At 50.5% G+C, this 25,179-nt stretch overlaps 1 protein-coding gene across 2 annotated transcripts in view; it reads left to right on the plus strand.

The window, feature by feature from the left end:
- Positions 1-20,939, plus strand: part of VSX2 (visual system homeobox 2) — a 25,082-nt gene extending 4,143 nt beyond the window's left edge. Inside the window, exons 3-5 of one of the 2 annotated variants that reach the window (XM_085301841.1) lie at positions 123-246; positions 19,391-19,571; positions 20,533-20,939. In XM_085301841.1, the coding sequence (XP_085157967.1) occupies positions 123-246; positions 19,391-19,571; positions 20,533-20,924 (697 nt within the window). In that variant the 3' untranslated portion in view covers positions 20,925-20,939. The remainder of the gene's footprint in view (positions 1-122; positions 247-19,390; positions 19,572-20,532) is intronic. The other variant, XM_085301842.1, reaches the window with a different exon arrangement.
- Positions 20,940-25,179: the final 4,240 nt, after the last annotated feature.

A 25,179-nucleotide genomic window follows, 5' to 3' on the forward strand; every position in this document is an offset into this window, starting at 1 on the left:
GGGGGGGGGGGCTGTGTGCTACCAGGTTACCCAGGTTTCTTTCACTTTTGTGTCCTTTTTCACTCTGTCACCTTTAGTTCTTCCTCTTACATTTTTTGATCAAAGAGTTTTACTCCCCGCAGGACAATCTTCACATCCTACCAACTGGAGGAGCTGGAAAAGGCCTTCAATGAGGCCCACTATCCTGACGTGTATGCCAGAGAGATGCTGGCCATGAAAACAGAGTTGCCAGAAGACAGGATACAGGTAATCATCTCTCTCAGACCCTCTTACCCTGCCCCTCTCAGCCATGGTCACCCCCTCCTGAAGGAAGGTAGCGCTGTGGGAAGGATCACGCCTCTGAATCTCCGTGGGTGACGCAGTTTTAAAGGCAGAGGTAGCCTGCTCAGCTGTTCCCTGCAGATTTGTATTTGGTGTTTGGATGTTGGCACGCAGTGTGTTGTAACGGTGATTTGGGGGGGGTGTGCGCAGGGTTGCACTGTGTCTCTTGGTGGGAGAAAGCTCTGTGCGGGCTGTGTGAACTTCCAGAGCAGCTGCCCCAAGGTCTTCAGGGTAACCCACATATTATCTCACGAGTGAAACAGGAAAACAGATGCCAGAGGAAAACCTGGCGACCAAAGGAATCCTACATCATCAAAGGGGGACCTGCACRCAAAGAAGGGCTCTGCGGTGTCTCGAGGCCTTAGTGGTACAGTCAGAAGAGAGCCTCCTGGAGACCAGGTCTGGAGGGAGGCTGGGGAGGGAAAGATCTCATCCCCACTCCTTCGGGCACAGGAGGATGCTTAGGGACAAATCGGGCAGCTAGTACAGTTGTGGCAGAATGACTGCAGTGTGGGAATRATACCTGAGTGCCAACAAGGTGTTTGCACCATTTCTGTACATTCACTGCCTTTGCATCTTCAAATGGCAACTAACTTCCCTGAAAGTCTGGTTTTTGTTTTTTAATTTTTAGAGTTCAGGTTTTCAGTTGCATGCTTGTGCCTCTGAGAAGGCAGAATGAGGCTGTGAAATATCACCACTGTGTGGTGAATCCTTCAGGGATAAGGAATGGCCTGAGCATATCTGTGCCAGCACAGCCTTTGGCATGCACAGCAGACAGTATGCAAGAAATCATTATATCCTGGAAAGCTGGAGAAGACTTAAAGCTGCTACAGATAGCGGAGGAGGCTGGGTGAACTTGAACAGAAAAYGTGAAGCTCACAAGTGTGGCCTGTAGCGGCTTCTGCTGCTTCCCTCCTCCCCATGCCTCGCTGTACAAGGTACAGGAATGTAGTGGCCAAGTTTAACCCATTTTTTACTGATGCAGGTGATGTTTCTTTGCTGGCTAGGGTTAAACTAGCCTATTCTGCACACTGGCATTGGCTGCCTCTGCAGCTGGTGCAAAGCAGCCTCTACAAGAGATGCTGGCCTGAGAGCCGAGTGGTTTTGGGAGGGTCTTGGCTTTCCCGGTTCYCTCTGGTTTCTCAGTCCCTCCTCTCCCATGCCAAACACCCTCTGGTCTGTTCCTTCAGCCTGTTCTTTTTCTTTGCTAAAGAGCTGGCACTGGAGGCTGCTCCCTTGAGGGTTTGGGAAGTAGCGCAGAGGGCACTTAGCAAGGTAACACTGATGCTGGCATGGAGGCATGACTGTGGGCTGGGCTGGGGTGATTCTCCCCAACAAATCAGCAGCCCCTCTTCMCCTCAGTCCTGAGCATGTCTCCTTAATTTGCCTCATTTTTTGCACTCATTGAAGAGCACTTTATAAAAGCAATTTGTGCTTCTTGTCTTGTTGTGCTGTCAGACTCCTGCTGACCTAGCAGGCCTGTAGATATCCTGTGTGCTGGTGGGGTTTCCAGCAGTTTTCAGAAACAATAAATTGGCCCATYGGCTGAAATCTTAACTTGTGGCTTAGCGCTGCGCTCTGAGCAATGAGCCCTGATGCTTTTTGCCTCTGCAGAGTGAGTTGGATGGAGGGTTGCATCTCTACTTGTGACTCTGTAGGACACCAGATCGAGGGGGAAGAGACCTGCTGGAAGTTTATATGATGTTGGGGTTGATTTCCCTCAAAGAGTCTTTTCAGGTAGAGACCTGTCTAGTGACACAGTAGATACTGAACTGCAGAGCCATCGTTTCTTGTGTGGCAAGGTCATACAAAAGAGTCCTGAGCATCACTGATGAGCGAGAAATGTCCTCTCCAGGGAGTTAGCACCTAATTGTCCCTTATCACATATTTTATCAAGTTTTCCTTGTCCATACCTCTTTTTTTGTGTTGCAAGCCATGACAAGATGATTCCCCAGCTTGACCATGCTTCTTGATATTTTGCCTCACGTTCCTTTTTAACTTAGTTCCCTTTGTATGAGTCTAACATTTTCCCCTTGTTATGGTGTTTACACTCTTTAAATAAATCCGGGCTGTTCACCTGTTTTCTTCTCCCAGCTGTCACTTTTGGCTTTCATCATTGCTTAAGCAAGCTGTAAAGATCATTTCTGAAATCCTTGCTCATAAATCACACTCTAGTCTCTTAATCATGTGGTTGTTCTTCTGTGAAACTCATTCAGTTTGCCAGTTTCCCTGGTAAAGAGGGACCAAAAGCCTTTTGCTGCGCACCAGATGTGTTTGCACTGGCTCAGCTGGGCTTCTGATTCCCTGCAGGAGCAGCCCCAAATTAGCACGGTCTATTTTACTTTCATATCTGCTTCTTCTCTTTGTCTAGTGATAGTTCAAGCTTTCTTTCAGACAAGTCTGCTCCTCAGGCTTTTTCCTTCAGTGTCCTGTGTCTCAAACAGCGCTAACTTTGGCTAGCAAGCACAGTAACAGCCCTACAAGGTCAGACAGTGGTGAGTGGTGGATATCACAGAAGAGTATGAAACCAGGACAAATACCTAGTGACACGTGCTGAACACTTCGACAGCTCTTGGGGATCTTGAACACATATAAATATCTGAACGTCCTCTGGCAAGATGTTCTACAGCAAAACTATGTGTGAAGCAAATCTTTATTTTGAATCTATTAGCATCATTTAATGCCCCATACTACTCCTCTGGAAGAGACAGCTGGCAATTAATCCTTATTTACTTCTGCATAACACTTACTATTTYGTATCCCCTTACTTTATTTCTTGCACGTGTTTCTAACTGCTCAAGGGAGCTCTGTATTTTTGCATTTTCATTATGTTTGCAATTTCTCCCATTTTTCAATGTTGCTTCCCTCTCTTCTAGGTCATTAATGAAAGTGTTTTCTAAGATTGTTCTGAACATCACACTCTGWGGGTTCTTGCAGCATTTCATGTGGGTTCACAAAGGATCCTCACCTACCACTGATAACTGCCCCTTATTTTCTTTCTTGGAATTATTTCTCAGGAGGTAATAGTCAAAGAGAAAGCAAATCACCTATGGAATTCAATATGAAAGTAAAATTCAGAGTGCAATTGAGAATGATATATAAGAACTGCTTGCATATAAAACCTTCAGCAGAACACTGCAAATAGCCATCAAAAGCCAAGAAAGTTACTCATTTGAGAGAACATTGAATTCAGGAAAAAATATTCAAATCTTTCATTTAATGAGAAGATGAATATGTATTTTTTTTTTCAAGGCAGCACATTTTTTTAATGCATGTATCTTCCTCCTTTATTGAGCTGACTGCACTTAGAAGGAATGTGAGTGTCCTTCCATTAGGCAATATGGGGAAAAAAAAATCTAGTAAGACACTTTTCACAAGTCAGATCAGATGTCACTGACTATTTTGCAAGATCTTTGAAAAAGACTACATCTATCAATGTGTTTAAAAGAACATTCAGAAGAGTTGAAGTGCAGCTATTAAAATAAACCCAGACCGTTCTGTAAAATCTGGATGGATGGCCTTATGCTGACAAAGATTCTGATACCCAACTTAAATCAGTGTTTTTCTTGTAACAGATTCTCTTAAATGTACTGTGTGGATTTAAACAGGCTATTCTTATTGAATTTATTAATATGTGACATTTCTAAAATTTAAAACCCAATATATAAAATTTTATAGTTCAGTAACAGTTTGATTTAGGATTATTGAAATGCTTGGTGTGTTTGACATTATGGTATGTCTTTTACTAATTAAACAAATTAGTTAGATGAGTATTTCCAAAAAATAAGACCTTGACTACCATTGTGGAGATACTAGATTTACCTCTTAAGGGATAATTATAAAATGGAGTAAAAGTGCTAAAATTTGGCAGTTGTTGTTGCTAAATGATTATTTTGTGCTTGCATGGATCACAAGTGAAAGAAACCCTAAGGATGTGTTTGTCCCATGGGCTTCTAATGCAGTTTAAGGACTGAGGGTCTTCTGTGCATCCAGCAGGCTTTGTCACATAGTGAAAGGTCAATTTTAGAAGTTCAGTTAAAGACAAAAGAGCAACTGAAATGAAWTGAAAATGCATTGTTTTGGTTGCTGTTAGAGTAGCACATTTCAGTATCATCATATATGGGGAATACGGATGGAAGGTATTGGAATGGATGGAATCAGGAGAGGTATTTATTTGGAAGGAAGCATTTATACCAGAGCATTTTTCTAGAAAGAGGCTTAGCTTGGTTCAGCTTTGCAAAAATGTTCTATATTTAGAGGATAATGCAAGTTGGAAASAGTTGAAGAACCTGTCTTGCACTGAGTAGGAGCTCAGCGATGAACCCATGGAGTCCTCTCAAGAGGCTTGATGGAAAGCACGAAGAAAAAATTGGCTTCGTGCAACTTCAGCAGCCCTAGCTTGCTCCCACTCCCTCCAGCTTTTCCTGCTTGCTGCAGAGCACTGCTGCAGGTGCTGCTGGAGCGTTAGGAAGCSGTGTCTCCCTCCTACCCTGCTCCAGGAGCAGAGCTGTGCCATGGGCCAGTCCAAGGGCTTTGGGCCAGTCTGGCTTTCACTCACCTCTGGTGCTCCAGTGGGTACTGGAAGCGTATTGAGGTGGTGCAGTGGGCACCARCATCTCTTCTGCCCAGCTGTTGTATTTTAAGGCAAAACTCTTGGTTCTATGACCCTGATAAAGAGGATCCTGGCTACAGCGGCTGGACACACTGATTAAAAATAGATTATTTTTGCAAAGCAATGAATTTTAGCCCTAATCCCAGAGTGTAAGTGTTGAGCAGGGATGTCTGCTCTATGCATTCACTGGCCTTTCTTGAATCAACGCCTGGAATGGCTGCCGAGGGATTTTTTTTTTTTGTTAGTGCAATGGAAAACAGTGGTGTTGTTGATTTTTCTAAGGTTATGAGATTCCAGCTTGTCATTGTAACTCTCAATAAGTGAGGACCCGTTACTCTTCCTAAATCTTAGGATGACTCCCTCTCTCTCTCGGAAGAGAGAAAGTGGTCAGAATGAGGCATGCTTCCTCTGGGTTCCTACTCATATCTCTRCACAGCAGATTCACAGCAGATTATGTAGCTGGAAGTAAATTACCAGGGTTATTAGGGTGGTTGGAGGTAGATTACCAAGGTGATGCAGACACTGAAAGGGTTCCTGCTGTGTGAGCCAGCCATTTCGATAGTCTTTCTCTTAAATATCAAGTAATAAAGCCCTGCAAGAAATTAATCATGAAATAGGCTGGATACCTTCTCTTCCAGTAATTCCTGATCACTGGGGCAAGGCATGACAATGTGATACCAGAAAAGTGTCATTAACTTCCCCTATGCTTTTAAAAATGTAGAAAGTGTACAAGTGAGAGTAATAAAACCAATCAAACTTACTGGCTTGGTGAGAATATTATGATGAGTGTTCCTCATGGCGTATGGTGCTTCTCTGCCTCCATGTCTTTAATTGGTATGTGAGGAGTTCATCCACTTTGCTGCCTCCTCAATAACATGCTTGTTTAGTTGATCTAAATTCATATTCATTTCCATTTTTCAATTAAGAGTTGTTTAATTTGGCCCTTTCTGTAATGGAGTGTTTTCATTACCCTTTGTCTATGGCCCGTTTTCAGTCCATGTGCTACAACTTTGTTTCGGAGTTAATTACCATAGCGGCAAGCGGAGGGGCTGGGTGATGGGAGAGCACAGGAGTCTGTGCAAGCTCTTCCCAAAGGATTACCATCTGAAAAGTATTATACTGCATGCATTAGGCCAGAGGGAAAATGAGGCAGTAGATGAGGCAGAAATGGAAGGTCTGGAACATYTCTTCAGCTAACTATGAAACGGGAACCTTCCTGCCTTCCCTGGACCAYGTATGTAACCTGCCCAGCCTACGGGGTTTTCCCTGGTAGAGCTGGGGTTGCAGATGCAGTTTAAAAGGCATTGCTTCGTGCAGAGGTGGAGCTCTAGAGGTATGAATATTTTGCACACTCAGGTACCACTTCATCCCTCCATTTTCACTCACTGAGTTCCTTCAGCCACAGGACAATTTTCTAAGTGGGACACGAGATCAAACAACAACAACTTTGTCCTTGTCTTCTACTCTGTTTCCCGCAAGATGCTTATGGCTGCCCTAATGAAAGGGGCTGTGGTTTTGGTCTCCTCCTCCACAGTAGCAGGAGTGAAATGGGGCTTTGCAGTGACTACTCCTTCCTTGTTTTGTCCATGGTTTGGAGAAACTGTCACTGAGGATCAAGAACCCACAAGCGCGGGGTACTCAGCTCCCCATGAGTGGAACAGCAACCAGGCAGAAAATACGCCGTAGCTGGTTGCTGTGAAGCACCTTGGCAGGGACTTTCCCCACCACAGCCAGGAGGAGGAGGAGGGATGGCTCTGCAGAGTTCACRACAGGCTGTGACAGCTCAGGTTCTCATCTCCATACCAATCTTACTGTTTTCTTAACAACAGTAATTTAAGGATAACACTTCTTGGCATTAGCTTAGGCATTGTGGTTCCTCGATCACATAAGCTCTGTGCCGGGAACATTTGCATTCACTCCTCCTGCTAATGAAGAACCTTCTTTTCTCTTTCCTCGGATATCTCTGCAGTTTTCTCAGCTGATTTTTAAAAAATAATTGAGCAGCCTAGCAAGTTCAATAGTTAATTCCCCTCCAGCCCTAGAATGCTTGGCAGAGGGACCAGCTAATGGTTGTGTGTTAAGATTTTCCTTTAATGGCCCTTTATTATAAAGTTTTCCTCCTTTCCTGACTTTGAATACAGATTTTTTTAACAGTTCAATAACACAGGCACTTTAGAGACATGGTTAATTTACTCTCCCCTTTATTTCTTAATGGGCCTATTTTTCTCTATAGTGCTTATCTTTTACCCTGGTAGACCTCAACAAGCTCTTCTGATTCTTCTCTGGCAGCACAAACCTGCTCTTCCCTTTCACTGTCTGTTGTGGGCATTTTGTGAGCCTGGTTTTGCACAGGCCTGTGCATAAACACAGAAATCATACTGCCATCTTCCTCATGCACCAAGCTGTTGAGATAACTTGTTCTCAGCACACATACAAATGGCCCTGATCTTCTGAGAGGTGAGGCTGGAAAGGGCTTCTATGGAGGAGAACTCAGGAACCAAGATGAAGGACAAACTGTTGCTGCAATATCCTGAAGCAAAGGTGGCTTCCAGAGATCACTTTGACTAGAAGTTGTGAGAAAACATCAGGAGCTCCTCTGTCTACTCAAAGCAGCATTGCTCTGGGAGCAGCTGGGGCCATTTAGTTTGGAGACACGCACGTTAGGGCCTGCTGGATGTGAGAAATGCAGTTTGCTCAGCTTCCTGTTTCAGTGGGTTTCTCTTAGACTCACAGCTGTGCAAGCACAGGCAGAGCAGGTACTTTGGCTACTAGTTATTAGAGCTCTGAGCTGCAGCTTTCTCTCTAAATTCATACCAAGGCTTATACCTGGACATGTTCCTGTGACTAATACAAGGGACTATGGCAAGCATGTTGCACAGGAGTAAGCATAGTGAGGGGGAATAACATGCGCCTCCATGCTCTAGAAATAACCATCCGACTGACTCTGCCTGGCTGCTGGAGCTGACTTGCTACAATTCAGACAAGCAGCAGCACTTAGCTGGGCTGGGCTTAGCATGTAGCTACGCTGCTCAGCCAGACCAGCCTTGTGGGCTGCCCACCCATGCCTCTGGGAAGCTCTGGCTCCTCTGCAGCTGCAGGGTCAGCAATACCTTCTCGTAAGTCCAACATTTCCTCTCTAAAGGCACTCACTGCCTGGTTCACCCCGAGGGAGGCTTGGCTGGCAATACACATGTATGCAACGTCTTTGACTGGGAAACAGGCCCTTGGACGGACCAAGACAACCCGACTGTGTAGATGTATGGGACGATTATCTGTGCCCATCATGGCTCTTAGCCAGATGCATCRGTGGTGTCTGTTCCAAGATAATTTGTTTTATGTCCTGTAGGTGTTTCTGATATTTCTAGGTCCCTTTATATGTTTGGCCTCACTGCCATACTTCTAACGGAGTGTCCTACATGACTGTCATTTATTAGTTGAGTGGATCAACTCATTGAGTTTATATYATGGCCCTGACTGAGATGAAGGCTTTAGTGGCTAAGTGTATAACTAGGGGAAAATCCCTGTCTGGGAGAATTTTTTTTTGGTGGACAAAGCTGGTATGTAGGAATTTACTCTCCTGGTGAGCTTGTCCTAGGGTGGCGAGCACGTGCAAACCTCCCTGGAGTGGCAGGCCTCTCCCTGCCCCTGCTGCAGTGGGAAGGAGACTGTGTTTTGCCAGCTTTGTGGATCACACGATTAGCTGAGCTGTGTGCTGGCCAGACCTGACAGTATTGGCTTGAGACCTAGGTGGCATGACAGCATGGAGTGCACAGGGGATGTGGAGGCAGAAAGAGAGGCTCCTCGGCTTGTTGGGGGGGGGGTGAGTCTTCTGCAGCTGAAAGGTGTCACATGAAAAATCCTGGAGCTGTGAGTTACAAGGAGAAGGTTAAGGGTACACAGAGCTAAGGCACAAGGGTGAGGAAGAAGCAGAGCCAGGAGTAGACACGTGGTAAGTGTAGAGTTCTGAAGGGTCTCCATAGCACAGCCACAGTATTTGCCTGTCCTGGCTGTTCTGGTCTGCCTTTGGGCTGTAGTGGTGCCCATCCTTCCCTAGAAGGCATTGCTAAGGTTGGATACTTAGAGAGCTCTTAYCGTCTGAAGCCAGGAATTGCCCACACCATCCTTGCTAGGTACCGTCCTGAAGGAGGTGACCAACAGTTCAAAAGAAGGTCAGCTGCAGGGGTGGCTCTATGGCTTCATAGCTGGTGATTTCAACACAGAAAATTTTCAAGTAGACTTGTACTTGCATGTGCACATGTMTGTACATGCAACACAAAGGAGGCTTAAGAGAGCAACACCGCAGAAAATAAGAACAGTGTAAGTTTGTTCATCATCAAGAAAAAAATTAACAAGATGCAAGTGTTTAACTATTACATGTTGCAAAACAGAAAAGTGGCCATTACCTGTAAAGGATTGCAGCTTTCTCCTGTCCCCCCTTTTGGTGCTCAGTCCAAGTTACTACATGGAAATTTATCACGACATGTTGCGACTTACTGCAACATGCTATGACTTACTACAACACTTGACAAGTTTCTAAAATAATTTTTTACCTATCCCCAAGCTCTCAAGGATGGGCTCGAGCCTTGTGTCAGGAAATGGTGGGCACCACATAGTGCAGCAGAGACTGTCTCCTGCCGATCTTTGGTCAAGCCTTTGGTTCCTGCAGGGTTTTTGGAGAACAGCAGAGCACACCATTGCCCCTTGCTCTGTGTATACTGATAAAAGAAGCATTAACATGTGGCTCCTGGTATGCGAGGGGTGGCACAAGGCAGCAGGCAATGCTCCACAGCTGCCGACGAGGGAGGAGGTCTGATTTCCCAAGCTCTGATTTTGGTTCCCGTTGAAAGGTGTCATAGAGGGGAACATGCTGTTTCTTCTCTGACTGCCTTGCCTCCCCTTGCTCTAAAAAGAATGATGTCTACCCCTTGTGACTCCTCAACAGTTAATGTCCACAGAGTGCACTGCATATATATCTATTTATAAAGACCTGTACTRAGGTTTCCCCTCTGCCGGAGAAGCTGCACAGGAGTTTCAGAACAGGAACATGAGGCAACATGAAATTACACAGATGGGATTTCAGTTTGGCTAGTGGAGGCCAGGCTTACCCTTGGCATCGCGAGTACCCATGGGATAGATGTTCTGTGCAGTATCACCCTTGGTGTTCGCGGCAAGTGTCTCCCTGGGTTTGTGGGAACTAGGACAAGATGTGCACCCCTGCCAGCTTTCCTGCATCTGTTGTACACCCATTACTCTCCTACTTTTCCTTTTTTTTCCAATAGCATATTAGGAAAAGAGCTATTTGAGCATTTATCTGTCATATCCAGACATCTGGCAGCCTGTATGGGGCAGTAGCTCCACCTAAGCTACCAGTCAGCTGGTAATCTGAAATGGCATCATGAGCTGACCACGATGAAGCCAGTCTTGGGGATGCATTTGCTGAACAGATCAGGTCTCTGCTGAACCACAGAACTCACTATACGTACAATGCACATCATGTGCACACTCATTTCTCTTTGTGGGAGGCAGGAGCTCTGCACCTGATAAGGTTTTCTGCTTTTTGAAAGTCACACCAAGGAAATGTGAGAAAATGTGTTGCTACATGATGTAGCAAGGCCAGGTGAAAAACATGACTTACCAAGGGGATATAGTTTAAAATATGTTCCCTGGTCAAGAGGTATTCTTGGCTCCTTCCCTCCCCTTATTTTCTTTGACTCACTTCAGTCATGCCTCAGCCCTTCGTTCAGGATGCATCTTTATTGCTTTGTGTCCACCTTGCTGTGAAGGGCTRTGAAGACAAATCACCATGAAGCCTGAGAAGTGGCAAGTGGGTCAGTCTGGCTCCCAGGGAGTCACAGTGTAGACAGCAGCACTCGCAGAGTGCACACCTCCTCTGGAGAGACACATCAGATGTGCTCCCGTCTGTGTGACATCCTTGCTGCCTCTCAGGAAACAGAGTCAGAGGCTCCAGCCCTTCTTTGTGCGCTGGTGGCTCCCTCCAGCGCCACGTTTGCCCTTGCTTCAAGTTCACTCTGAAGGYCTGTGCAGGCAGCACATGCAGCAAGGGCTTGGGGGAGGCTGGGAAGAGCAGGATTAGGGCCACAGCGATGGGAAGAGGCACTGGGGTCTGTAGGTGATGTGCGGTTTTCACAGCTTTGGCTGCACAAGTCGGATGCAGTGCATCCTGTAGCCATATTCAGCCTACCTGGTGCTTTTAGGCTCGAGATTCAGAGGCAGGYCTGGCCTGTTAGACGGGTGGCATGGAAATGCCGTAAGCTCTTGCTAGGTGCCACACTGAGCCTGTGAGCTGGTTTAGCTTAGAGGAGACGCAACCCTGGATCAAGAAATCACATCTGTATTCAAGAGGGATGAATATTGTCTGTTGGCTCATTTAAGCAGGCCTGTTTGGGTCTGTTAGCTGAGTGCCTGGACCAGTGGGGGATTCACTCTACCGGTAAAGCCAAAACAACTGCTGGTAGGACCAGCTGCCATCCTCTCTGAACAAGTATCATCTCTGCTTTTCTAGGACTGATCTTTAAAAAGCTGTTTCCCTCCTCTCTTCTAAACTGCCTCAGACCACAAGGGACATCCGTACTTCTTGAGCAAGGGCGCTAGCATCAGTGCTGGCAGCGTGCCGTGGCTGCTTGGAGCCTCGGGCGTGAGAGCGCTGGCACGGAGCCTGGCAGGGCAGCGCCRGCAAGAGTCCCCTGTGTGCTGGTGCAGCCCTCCTGCTCCTTCTCTCTAGAGCTGGTCAGGGAAGAAAAATCAAAATAACATTTGCCTACTCTACCTAACCATACCTCCAGAGGTGGGATAGTAGTGCACACCATCCATGTAAAGAGATATATTAGGAAATGCAAGGGCACATCTGTTGCCCTACCACATCTAAATTTCTCTCTGGAAGCATTATTGTCTCCAGGCTGTTTGTTGACCCAGTACCAACCTGGAAAGGATCTTAAAACACTGCTAGAAGGAGGAAAGACAGTGTGTATTTTCTCCTGGAACAGTCTTGGTCAGCAATCCAGAAGAGGGGCAGGCCAGTAGCTGATACATGAGTATAAAGTGCCAGTGTTGAAAAAAGAGAAGACTGGGATAACGTTAGAGTTGCTGATGAATTCCCGACTTGCCCACCCCAAGGCATGTGGCTGTGGGTCAGAGATGACCACAGTTATTACAAAGAAGGGCTTTTGCTGTGCTATGTATAGGAATTGCTCTTTCTAATGTGAGCTCAGGAAGCTCTTTACYAGCTTTGCAGTAAGCAGCAGGGATGATGAGTCCTGTGATCAGCCATGCAGGCCATGTGCAACCTTTACTGCTCTCATTTAACTTCACATCCATTTTACACCAGCCATAGAAAGTGATGTCACCATAAACACTGCCAATAATTTTGACATTACATTTGAAAAGACAGCAGTAAACTGTTTCCAGGTTTACACAAGTGGTACGGCCTCCGCTACCAGCATGGAGACAGAAAGTTTTCAAGCCAGACCAGACTGCTCCCTCCTGGGCACTTCAGGGTGGCCCAGCACCCGGCTGGAAGCACACACTGGCTGGGGGTGATCACCACGGGGAAGGGACTGGATCCCTCCGGGAAGAGCGAGGCATTGGATGGACAGGAACACGTTGGATCAGAGACCGGTCAGCACCGTGATGTCAGATGGGACCATGATACATTATCATCGGAGSCAATGTCACAGGGGAAGTCCAGGAAGCTCCCAGTTAGGATGGGCAGTGATTCTGTGTCCTCGTGGAAGGGTTCAGTGTCRGAAAGGGTTTCCTTTGCAGGATTTGTGCGGAGCAATAGCTCACCTCCCGTGAGAAAGCAGCCTCATGTTCAAGCCACAGGTCTTATCAGAGAGCCAAGAGGCCTGGAGGAGAATGGCTGTTAGTCCGTGTGCAGGGCAGACGAGCTGGGCGCTGCTGCTGGGGCAGCTCTTGGGGTTTTGTCCCTCTCCTGAGTTTTTGGTTTGCCAGCAGCGCTGTGTACCTGCTTGCCTGCTCCCTGCGGGTGGCAGAGGCGCGTGCCTGTGCGGGTGTCTCCGTGCGTGCACGTGTGTGCGTGTGCGCGTGTGTGCGTGTGTGTGTATGTGCATTTGCTTGTGGCCATCTAGTGGACATTTCAGCATGCTCCGGCTCSGTCTGGGACCATCCCCGTGCTCCGTAAAGCAGTGCTTGTTGATTGAAAGCCCTCTGTTGAAATACTGTGTCAAAGGCGGTCTGTGAGATTTGATGAAGCAAAAGCTCCCCRTTATCAAGCCTAGAATTTTTCTTTAGTGGATGGGGAACGCTTGGGTATGTAGCATAAAACTTTAATTAGAAYGACAGAAAAATAGCCRCTGCCAGCTCTCTCRTCTGTATTCCCCAGCTTGGAAAGTAGGGGCCAAGGAAGTTTAACAACCTAAAAACCTTAAAATATTCCACTGATAATTCAGGTTCCCAGCTCACAGCTATCATCAGGGAGATTTCTCTCTTTAGCAGACCATGTTTCAGGAGTTGATTAGGTAAACAAACTAATTAATATGATGAATGTAGATAACAAGGGCATAGTGAGTCTCACATCCCTTTGCAAAATGAGATTCCTCCTAATACAATTTGCTCTTCTACACCATCAATAAGATGAAGAAGTGTCAGTTAGGGAGYGCGTGATGTCCAGCTCTGAACAAATGATACGGATTTGGTTGATGGCTAGCTCCCCTTTGAGCAAGGTGTTACATGACCACCCTGTGTTTGCCTGTTTCACACTGAAAGTGGGTTTTGCAAAGCGATGGGTCTTGGTTTTGCAGCTTTGATGTGCCTAGAGGAGCAAAGCCAGTGAATACGAAAGAGACTGGAGGTACCATGGGGTGCAGAGGCTTACCCAAGCTTGCAGCACACACTRAGACGGGAGCTTCGTCCTGCCCTGCTGATGCTGCATTGCAGCAGTCGAGCAGCCTTGCTGTTGCACGCAGTGGCTGCTGCCCCCAGCAAGGCTGAGGACAGTCACGGCCCCAGATCCAGCCCTTGCTGTGCCTATGGCAGCACTTGTGGTGCCTCAGGAGCAGCCCAGGAGAGGGCCTTTGGGCTGCTAAAGAGCAGGAGCACGCACACAGGCAGAATCCAGATCCCAGCGTGTTCTGCTGCAARTAAAATGCCAAATTTGTGACAGTGTCACAGAAAAGGGCTTTGAGCACACATGGAACAGCTGTACTGCYGATAGAGATCAGCAGAGATGTGTTTCATGAGCATTAAGCATTGAAAATACAACGCTACCTCACAGAATTATACCCCTTTCCTGCCTAGTTATGGAAAGCCAGAAAGCAGGGCCAGAGCCGTTTCTGGAGACCAGCGAGGCCTTGCTGAGGCAAAGCAAGCTTCTTCAAGTGTGGAGTGGCCATCTCTTCACCTGATATGCAAGATCTCTGCTACTACTGCCCTGTTCCCTCTTTCCAGCTCTTGGGAAAGGGTAAGAAGAAGGCAGTTTTAGCCAATATGGGATGGCTGAATTTCTCCAACATGTGGGATACCAGCAGATAAGATGAACAACCCAGAGACAACTCAGAAAAAAGGAGGAAAGAGAAGAGAGTCTAAAGTGGCTGAGCTGAGCAGAGAAAGACGTTATAACCACCACAAATTGGGTGAAGAAAGTATRCTTCTGGAAATCTCCAGTAGTGACCGTCTACTCACAGCAGAGTGTCTGAACCAGAAGAAATGTTCCCGTGCCCATGACGGAGCTGCCCTGTGCTCGGCCGTGCACAGGTCCCTGGTGTCTGATGTCTCTCCACTCGGGCCCACCTGGGCTGTGTGCAGGAGGCACTCCGTCAAGTGGCAGACAAGGACACAGCCTGGGAGTGGCAGTCAAAGCAGAAGAAGCCATGGAGCGAGTAATTGTTATGCAGCCTGGGGACAGCGAGACACCAGGGAGACCGTAACAGTCTAGAAGGATGGAAAGTAGCTGGCGCCCAATGCAGCCCACCAACAAGAAAGGCAGCCTGAAGGTTACAGGGTCCCTTTCGTTTAGGAAAATACAACAGGCGCAGATGACACAGTAGTGCCACRCAGCACAGAGGGGTTTGGTCTGCGCAATGGAGCTCTGACCATCGTCTGCCTAGGCCATAAATTTGAGGGCTACCAGGGCTCTAGGCTCAACCCTACCCCACAAAAGCCTTCATCTCTTTTTCTTTGCACATTTTTTCTTAATTCTTCAAGTACTTTGTACTCTCCCTTTCTTCTCTAAGTCATAAAAATGTTCCTCCTTCTCGTTCAGATCCTTTCTTAAAACTAATGTCTTTTAAGAGGCTGGTTCTAGGATTTTCTGGTTGCCAAAGGATAACAGGACAGATTTGTCCTCTTTACTCTGTTGGCCAGTTTTTCAGGACAGGTTTCTTGGAACATGTTCTGCATCTTTCACAGAGGGTGCTCATGTGATAATAAAAAGATGTAAATGATCTTAAGATGTAGCACTTTTGTCCAAAAGACACCTCTGCCCATCAGATTGTGATAGCTTTGCAAAAACATCAGACACACTTCAGTAASGACAGTCTGAAATTGATAACAGCTTGCAGCCACTTCTTGTGAGGTGTGGAAGTGCAAACACACAGTCTTTTCACCATACGCTGCGTTGTTCAGTGGAGAACCAGATGAAAGCAAAACCTGTACGGTAAGAAGCAAGGTGTGTGGTACATATCCATATAAATAAGCATTTTACAAAGCTGAGTTGWCCCACTCTTTGGGAAGGGACAAGAACAAACATGGACAAGCTGAAACATTGCTTGAWGCAGCCCAAATATTACAGAACAAGAGAAACTGTAGAACAAACATCTTAAAGCAAAGACTACAGCAGCCAAGAAGACACAACGTCAAAACTGAAAGTAAATGGAAGTGTGAGGGTGAAACCATCTCCAGTCAAGGAAAGAAAAGTGAGGTGCAATAACAAATACCTCAGTTTTCAGAAGTTGTGGCTGACCTATCAACACAGCTGAAAATACCTCAGAATTACTAAAGCTGTTGTAGGATTCAGCTCAGAATCAAGRCAAAGGAAAATTTTGGTAGCATGTWAAGAAATCTTTCCCAAGAGTGAAGAAAGCAGTAACATCTTCTCCCAGAAAACAGCCCCACTGATGGAGCCATTTGAATGAGAGCAAAATCCCGGGAACAGGTCACAGGGAATAACTCTGCTGATCTGAAACTGTGTGGGAGCGGAAAGTGCCATCCTGGAGCTCTTCCACCGCCACGCTGTTTGGGACAGGAATTGTGGCAGAGATGCTGCATCATGTTCTGATCCCATGAATGTTCAGGTTTCAACAGCATTGGTTTCAATGGACTTCATGCCTGTGATTAAGCTATGGCTCCTGGTCAACCCTCCTGATTTCCATTCTACTAGAAAATCTGGCATGGAAATGCTTCCTTTTTGYAAATCAAAACCAACAGGAAATTCACATCAAATCAAAAAAAGTTATTTGGGAAATCTCAAAATGATCTTACTAAGCTTTTCCCATTTGGTTTTATAGCATAGATTTTGTGTGTGTTACRTGGAGGAGATTAAAATAAATCATTCAGAGGAAAGCCACAGATAATTTTCAGTATACTTCCATGGGCCAAATACAGKTTTTCTGTGTGACTGAATCAGCATTTTTGACAGCAAATTTTCCACTGGCTCTTGTCAAAATTGGGCTGCCAGCGGGCAGAGCTCCTGCTGTTTTCTGTATGTGCCTGATGATGCTGCGAGGCTGGGGAAGCTTGGTGGCAGTATGTCTAGTCAACAGGGCTGGGGCGAGCGAGGGCTGGGACCTGGCCCTTCAGGSTGGGCACACAGGGCAGAAGGAGGAAGCACCACAGAAGATGCCTGAGACATAGAGGCAGGAGGAAGGGAAAAGGAACAGGTGATGAAAACAACAGTGAGGAGGCATCCGGGTAAAAGAGGATTGTGACGAGTTTAAAAAGTTACGTGTGTGGGACCTGCAGGGAAAACCTGTGCCCGGCTGAGGTCCCGGGTGTGATAACTGGTGATGATTGCGGTTGCACAGAGCTGAGCAGCGCAAGCCGCTCTGGACACAGGGAGCGATGTCATTTCAGCCTAAGCCAAGGAAAATGTGCAGACCCCGTCCCTTGGAATTTCTGCCTGAGGCAAAGGGAAATAGAGGGGAGCTCTGCACTGAGGGAAGGAACTGTACTGGTTTATCCACAGGAAAATAGGAAAGACTCCTTTCCTGAGCTCAGTGTGTCAAGCTGCCTTCTTGTAGCACAAAGGTGTCAGAGGTTCGCCAACCTTGGGTGGTGGGTTAGCAGGGATGAAGAAAGTTTGTGCTGCAGCTGGAGAGGGAATGATCCTAGACCCCTCCAGCTCGACCCACCTCACATGGAGGCAGGGAGGAGTTCATGGCCTTGAGTGACGGACATTGACAGCGCGGTGCTGGCAGACCAACCAGCAAACCCTCACATCATGCAGGGCATGCTCTGTGCTGTGTCTGGTTGGCGGCATGGTCAGAGACGGGGCGGGGGGGTGGTGAGCTCTACTGAGGGTTCTCGCTCAGGGCTTAGTGGATTCACAGCCAACAGTGGCCCAAGAGTAACCTCTATCTGCAGGATGAGATTGTAAATCAGGTCATTTTTCAACATTCAGAGGAGGTGGAGATGCTGGTGTGACACGTTTCACAAAGCAGCCCGGCTGTAAAATCCCCTCTGAGATGCACAGCGTGTCTTCTGCTGGGAGAAGCTGGGATCACGGCAGCTGAGATCTAGGGAAGGCCAAAGCTGGCAGCCTATTACCGGCCACCAGCAAACTACGCAGCCGCCTGCCCTGCCCTCCGCTTCGCGGTGCCAGCGGGGCCTCCTGCCGCGCGGCTGCAGCTGGAGCAGCCTGGCTCTCCCCTAGCTGATGCCCCGGTCTTTTCCCACCRGCTGGCTAGGAAGGGCTGGGTTTAGTCTCCCACAGCTGGCTGCGTGCACGCACTGTCCTTCCCGGCCGGAGGYGGGAAGCGGCTCAGGGAGCAAACCTGTCCCCGCAAGACGCCGGGTGCCGCGCGGTYCCCGTGGTGGAGGCAGGGGTGCCTTCCGCTGCGGAGCCGGGAGCGGGACCTCGCTGCGTGCCGAGGCGTCGCGCCCGCGGTCCCCACGGCAGAGCTGGGGACGTCAGGCTGGCGCCAGCCCCACTGCGGCCTGGCCCCGCCGCGGGCAGCGGAGGCAGCAGAGGGTTAAGCTGTCAGCTCTGTAATGTTAAACAGGTGTCAAAGGCACCTCCATATATCTGCAGATTGAAATCAAATTCTTTGCAGTATAAAAAGATAAATTACCCAGGCGATTCCCGCCTCATCCCACTCATCAGGCCAGCGCCAGACGGCAAGTAATTTTTTTTTTTAATGTGCTAACGACCTAATCAAGCAATCAAGTCGGAGAAGATTGCGGAGTGACCCCGAGCATCCATCTGCCAGCGAGACCCCACCATTCATTTCCATTCTGCCGAGCGCTTTCCAAGGGGGGGAGAGGAAGGGAGGGGAAAATATAGGGAAAAAAAAAAACTAAACAAATTAACACCCAATTTTCTGTGAGTCTAATTAGTTAAATGAGGAGGTGTTTGGGGTGTCCGTGGGGAGGGAGGGGCTGCCTCTCGGAAAGGGGCCTGGTAACTCCACGGCATTAATTAGCGCAGGTCAATGGCGTGGTTCCCCGGGGACCAGCTGCTTTAATTTCCCGTGATATTTCAGTGCCTGAGGCCCATCGATTCAAACTGAAATTAACTTATTTTTCAATCAGGCCTGGGCTGCCCCTGGGGCTGACTCTTCCTTTGCCTCCTTCTGAATAGACCTCGAGCAATTTTTCATCTAAAGCTGCTGCCTCTGCTCTGCAGGAAGGGAGGGAATAAGGGGAGGGAGGAGGGTGAGCGAGACAAGAGGAATGGAAATCGGAGAGCCAACACTAATAGATTTCTGCACGCAGCCCCCCAGGTCACAGCTCAGAGATTATTCTGCCAATTTTCTGAGAAGATGAGGGGTTTTGCAAACTGGGAATTCAGGGCGAACCGCACAGATCAGCTCCCCCTTCTCCCGCCTTTCCCCTCTCCAGGGCATCCGCCGCCGGCCCAGCCCTCCCCGCAGGCACCGCTGCGTGCAGCCCCGCGCCGCAGCTCAGACACCCAGTAAATAATGAAAGAAAATCCCAGGCTCGAGAGCCAAAAGCCACTGGAAAGAGACACTGCAATGGGAAATTAATTACATCCTGCAGAGAGGGATGGGACCTGCTCTTACGCTCGGCCCTCGTGGCTCCTGCAAGGGAGAGAGGGGAGAAACGCGCAGCGCAGCGGCTGCTGCGCGGGGGGAGAAGGGCACCGCTGCTCGGGGGAGGACCGTGCACGCACCCACCTCCATCCCCCTGTGCACAAGCACGCGTGCGTGCGTGGGGCCCACGCTGCCCGGGGCGGGGGGGGGTGGGAACACCAGGCCTCCCGTCCCCCTAACCCGCAGCGCCGGTGGTTGTCGCCCACCCCAGGTCTGGTTCCAGAACCGCCGGGCCAAGTGGCGGAAGAGGGAGAAGTGCTGGGGCAGGAGCAGCGTGATGGCGGAGTACGGCCTCTACGGCGCCATGGTGCGCCACTCCATCCCGCTGCCCGAGTCCATCCTCAAGTCTGCCAAGGACGGCATCATGGAGTCCTGCGCCCCGTGGCTCCTGGGTAAGAGAGCAGCTGCCTCCGTGGGGGCAGCGGGGGCTGGCACCACGGCGGGGGCGCAACRGAGGAACGGGAGTCATGCTGAAAGCACGGAGCGTGGGGAGGACCTCACTCCTGCCGCCCTCCGCAGCCGAGGGCGCTACGCCTCCGCCTGGTTTTGCCTCGTTTGCTGGTGCGGTGGGGAAGGTGTAGGCAGGGAAGCAGCTGATACCCTGTCGCACTCCTGCTCTTCGCTTCCTGCTTTCTGACCTTTTGGGCCGATTCTGGCCCCAGACTAATTTCTGGCATCTTAAAAATGAGCTGTCCTGTCCTTCTGTCCGCGTGAAACTTGGAGAGACAGAGGGCTGGGTTGTGTGAGGAAGGAAGACCCATAGGACTAGCAATGGGAGACCTCTCCCTGGTCCCCTCGGGAGCCCGCGGGTCCCTGCCCTCCATGCGGCTCAARCACCTGCACTGTTGTGCCGGATTCGCATCCTCCTTCACCTCGGTCCCGTAGTTGGGTACGTTCCCATCCGAGAGGACCCAGAGGCTCCCCAGGRTGACCCATCACCGCAGCCCCGGTGCTGGTGACATCCCTGCCGACGTGTGGTGTCAGGCCGGAGCGTGTTCATCCGCTCTTAGCTCTGGTCCTCTCCAGCGGACACACATCTGCTCCTGGTCCTGGCCCAGCCCCAGCAGGTCGCTGGGGCAGGTTCGTCCCGCCGGCTGGCGGTAGCTGTGGCTGAGAGCAGGGTCCCCGCTCAGCCCCGGCCGCCGCCAGCGCGGGGCCGGCCCGAGCCGCCCGGCAGAGCTGCCCCGCGCGCGCGGCGCTGCAGCCCCTCGGGCCGGGCCGTCCCCAGGAGAGAGCCGCCCTGGGCCGCCCTCGCGCGGGGCCCGGCGCGACGGGCTCTCTGTGACTGCTGTTTGAAGCAAGGGTTTCTGCTTTTCCTTAATTCTGGCCTCTCTTTATCTTTGCTGTTTTCAGTTCAAGATGGCTTTCCCATGCCCAGGCGCTTTTCTAAACCCGAATACCAACAATTCTTTTTAGGGATGCACAAAAAGTCTCTGGAGGCAGCGGCTGAGGCAGGAAGGAAGACGGAGGTGGAGCGCCAGGCCCTGCCCAAGCTCGACAAGAGCGACAAGGAGGAGAGGGGCCCCGATCCCAAAACCGCCATTTCCCAGGAGGAACTGAGAGAAAACAGCATTGCCGCCCTCAGGGCCAAAGCTCAGGAGCACAGCACCAAAGTCCTGGGGACCATCGCTGGGGACGCCCCGGCCCTGGGCAGGAAGCCGGAGAAAGGGGAGGAGGCGGCCGCAGAGGACGAGAGACAGACGGAGAAATCAAACTCGTCACAGAAGGAGGAGAAGCTCATCTAGGGGGGGGGAAGAGACGACGGAAACCAGCCCCAAGAGACGCTGCGTCCCGCGGGGGCCGCGGCCTCCCCTCGGGCCGCCGCTGCCCGGGCAGCGAGACCGCCGCCGCGCCCGCGTCTCGGGAGGGCGTGGGCCGAGCCCCGGGGCCGCCTGGCCGGGGGCGGCCGGGGCACCGTCCCCCCCCCCAGGAGCACCCGCCCTCGCCAGGGCGGCCCCGCTCCCGGCGCGGCCTCGCCACCACCTTCGGGTCAGAGCCCGTCCCCGTCCCGGCGCGAGCCCCGCCGCCGCCGGGGAGCAAGACCGGCCCTCGCTGCCGGCGCCGTCCTCGCGGGCGCAGCGGGTCTCTCGGGCCGCCGCCGCGGTTCCCGCCTCCGCGGCGAGGCGACCCAGCTGCTCCCRGCCCGGCGGGCGACTTGGCTCTGCCTCCCTCGCCCGCGGGGCGCCGGGCTCCTTACAGCGGGGACGGAGGCGGCCTCGGACGGCTCCTGAGAGCGGCTTCCGCCTCCCGCCGCGCGGCCTGGAGCGGGCCGGCCCGCGGCCCCCGGGAGAGCTCGCGGAAGAAGAGGCGTCCGACGCCGGCAGCCCGGCGGAGCCTCCTGCGCCCCTCCGCGTAGGTCCAGCGCCGGGGAAAACAGCCGCCTCGGGGGTGGCCCGCGCGGGCCGGCAGCGCCCCGCGGCTCCGCCGCCCTCGCGCCCCGGTGCCGCGCTGCTCCTCTCCCCGAAGGCCCGAGGACGGGGGCTCCCACGCGGCCCCGTCCGCCCTGCCCTCAGCCACGCGCGCCCCGTCCCCGGAGCTACTGTTTTTATTCTGTCAAGGTTAACAGCCTCCATACAGCCCCGTTTGTCTTTGTCCCCAGTTTGTTTGACGTGTTAGATTATAGCCCATGGTGTGTAAATAATGTATATACAGTGAGAAAAGAATTCAGTATTGAGGTGTTTGAGGTATGGAACTGTATCAGCTTCTAGTCATTCAGAATATGTGATTTATGTGCCATTTTCTGTAAAGATATGATCAAGAATAAAACTAAACTGGAGCACTGTGTCCAAGTCTGGTCGCSCTTGTCCCCTGAAAGCTGAATTCGGCCAGAGAAGGTATAGAGAAGGGCTACTCAGCTAGTTAAGGGAAGGGGGRGACGTCGTATGGGAAGAGATTAAAAATAAATAAAGGCGGAGAGGGGTGCAACTCCTCTCTGTCAACACTCAAGGAGGGTATACCCGGAGGAGCACAGGGGAYGGCACAGCTAACAGCTCCCCGCACGCAGGCCTGCACAAGACTTGCTGCAGGTGAGATCGATCACTGCTGCTCGTGGCCGCAGGAGATGAAAGAGTTAACAGCAAGAGGAGAGAGCAAGGTACAATATGGCCTGCAGCATGGCCCGATCCTGGCAAGGTCAGAGACTGCAGCTCTGAAGCACACAGCAGTGCTGGACAAAACCAGATGGTTATAAATACCTTTCGGCCGGGCACCGACAGGAGCGTTTAACTGGAACAGCCCCCGCCGAAACAAATGGGGGAAACCAGCCTGATGTTAGAGTTTGATCAGGCCCTGGACTGAGACTGCCTGTCTGAGACCTGCTGTTCCTCAGTGGACCAGAAATGGCAACAACCTTTTCACAATACAGTGGTAGCGGAAGCGTGGGCAACCCGTCATATCCCTTGAAGGGTCCCCTTTTTCTTCCTGGGGGTGAAAAGCAATCATGCAGAAAGCAACATCAGGCTGCTAAATCAGAAACCCCATTTCCTTATCCCCTTCCAAAKTACCCTTGAGGTAGTGAGTCCCAGACCAAACATCCTGCTCTTCTGTCTCTACCTGGTGGTGCCTCTGCCAGGTCTTGTGGCACTTGCTTAGCCTTTAGCAGTATCACCAACTTGCACGTTACCATTAGCTCTGCTTCTCCAGGAACCGGGGATACTGGCTTCCCTACAGAATCCACAGAATCCTTATCCATGGAGGAAATGAATCTGTTTCAAGTTCTGATCACAGACCTTTCACATGAGCCATGTGAGGAGACTCTGCTCTTTAAATGTGGAAGTTTTTGCAACAGCTTCTAATACTAGACAGTATGATGGCTGCCATGCATTGCCTCATCTCTCTGGGATCTTTGACCGTGAATGTCCGCATCACAGATTCCCAGAGACAGGAGTCCCACCTCTGAAGACAGGGCAGAAGGGCTATGTGCATCTCCCTATTCTAGAGGGAAGAGGCACTGTGATATATTTTGGCTGTTGAATAAACTGTCATTTCATTCACTTCATTTCCAGATTTAAGAGATGCTGGTCTTAGTGCTAAGGGGGTACAGTTCTGCCAGGGCTCTGACCAAACCCACTTGTACTAGAGATGGTCACGACTCTCCAGTGGAGTTAGTTCAGACTTATCCATTCCTCCCCCCCTTAGAGATGTTTTCCAAGCCTTCCACTCCTTCCACTCTCCCCACTTCTGCTGGTAGCGTCACCATCTCTTCCAGGCAGTCAGAGGAGTCCAGAGGAGACTTTGGCCATGAAAAACAACAAGCAACACATAAACTGTTCTGATTTCTGCAGGGCTGCAGTGTTTTCTTGTCTGAGTGATGGATAAGTCTGCTCCTTTCTTTCCCTCCCCTCATCCCCTTGCTCTGAAATGGGAGAGGGGTGCACAGCTGAGGCTTGACAGAGAATGAAAGAATGAAAAATCCTATGAGATGGATAGAAAATTTATTCATTTGAACTGTTCATTCTAGTGAAAAGGAAGAAACTCCAAAGTATCAGGCAAAGAGATCTCCTACAACAGAGCAGCAGAAGACCTAATGACTGTAATTACTTGTGCAGAGTAAGCAGCACTAATTGCCGGAGGATTGAGCACACATGTGCACACACTGGTTGAGGACAGAAAAGCCCAAGCAAACCCAAGAAGACAGCTAAGAGATCTCATGATTTAAGTTAGCAATAATCCTAATGAGGTGCCCTAACAGGGTAGGGTGGTGCATTGCTTCTCAATGGACAGCTGAAGAAGGAGCTGGGGGAGGGGAGGGGAGAAAAGTAGAGAGGGGGGTAGATGTCAGATCTTAGCCAGGAAGAGRTGGATTTCAGTGAGCTCCAAAGCAGCACAGAGAGCTCTACATCCTCCTTTCTACCCAGGTATGGAGAAGATAGGGCTTGGGTGCTGCTTTCCCTCCAGAGCAGACAGGAAAGCTGAAGAGGGTGCGCTTGTGCCTGGTGCAGCAGCTGTGCAGCATTGTGCATGACTGGTCAGAGGACAAATACTTTCYGCATCCAGAACAACTCCAGCGCTTTGGGTCACCTTGTATCACATGTCCCCTAGCATTAGAGAGCTGGGCAGCCCTTTGGGCAAAGTCATCAGCACTACCAGGTAAGAGCAAGGTTACAGGTGGGGAGATGCAGCAGCTGGCTGGTGCAAGCACAGGGAAGGTTGCTTAGAAGGAAAGGCAAAGAAAGGGATTTCCAGCAACGTGAGCTCTGATTTGAAAGTACTGGGAGCTCATGCTGAATTGAGAGAGAAGCAGCTGAGATTTGCCTGTCTTGCTAAGGGTGTCTGAGGATGCTCTTATGGGGAAAAAATAATATGCAATAGAGGGAAAAGACTGAAGAAGAGCCTAGGAAATGAGAGAGATGGCTTGTGGAATGACAAGCTGCTTAGGTTTGGCTTTGTAGAGGTGTTGTAAACCCCCAGGGCTGTGATTCCCTGAGGAGCAGAGCCCTAGGATATCCCTGGGCAGCTCTGACATGAAATCAGAAATCCTGTCTGTGATTAGGGCACCTGCCTCTCCCTCACGTTGTTTTTCCACCTGTTCAGCAAACTTATCAGAGCGCGGGTGGAGTCGTGCTATGAGGAGCAAAGTGGGCAGGTATTAACCCGGTCTGCTGTGGGCCCCACTGGCGAGCCTGGCTGGGGTCAGCCCTGCTTGGAGTTGGAGGCTCATCCTGCCCTTCACTTGTGCCCCTAGGAAGGGAGGGGAACCCGGTCAACGGAGCTAAGAGGATCTCCAAGTTCTTTGCCCTAAAAATCCACTAGTTTATGCAGGGCCCGAAGCAAAGGAGGGCAGAAGGCAGCTGTTGGGGGGGCGGGAGAGGCGGGCGCGGGGAGATGCGCTGCAGCATTCGTGCCCGCCGCCGCTCCGTGCCCCACGGCAGCCTCAGCCCGGTGCGGGAGCCGCGGGGGGCGGCGGCGGCGGTGGAGCCTGGCGGCCGTTCAAGAGAGGCCGCGAGGGCTCAGATTAGCGCCAGGGTTATTTTCGGTCCCGGTGCTTCCCCGAGCGCCGAT

The sequence above is a fragment of the Rhea americana genome, unplaced genomic scaffold (genome assembly GCF_003343005.1).
Source record: "Rhea americana isolate MKP2758 unplaced genomic scaffold, rheAme1 scaffold_18, whole genome shotgun sequence".
NCBI classification, from domain to species: Eukaryota; Metazoa; Chordata; class Aves; order Rheiformes; family Rheidae; genus Rhea; species Rhea americana.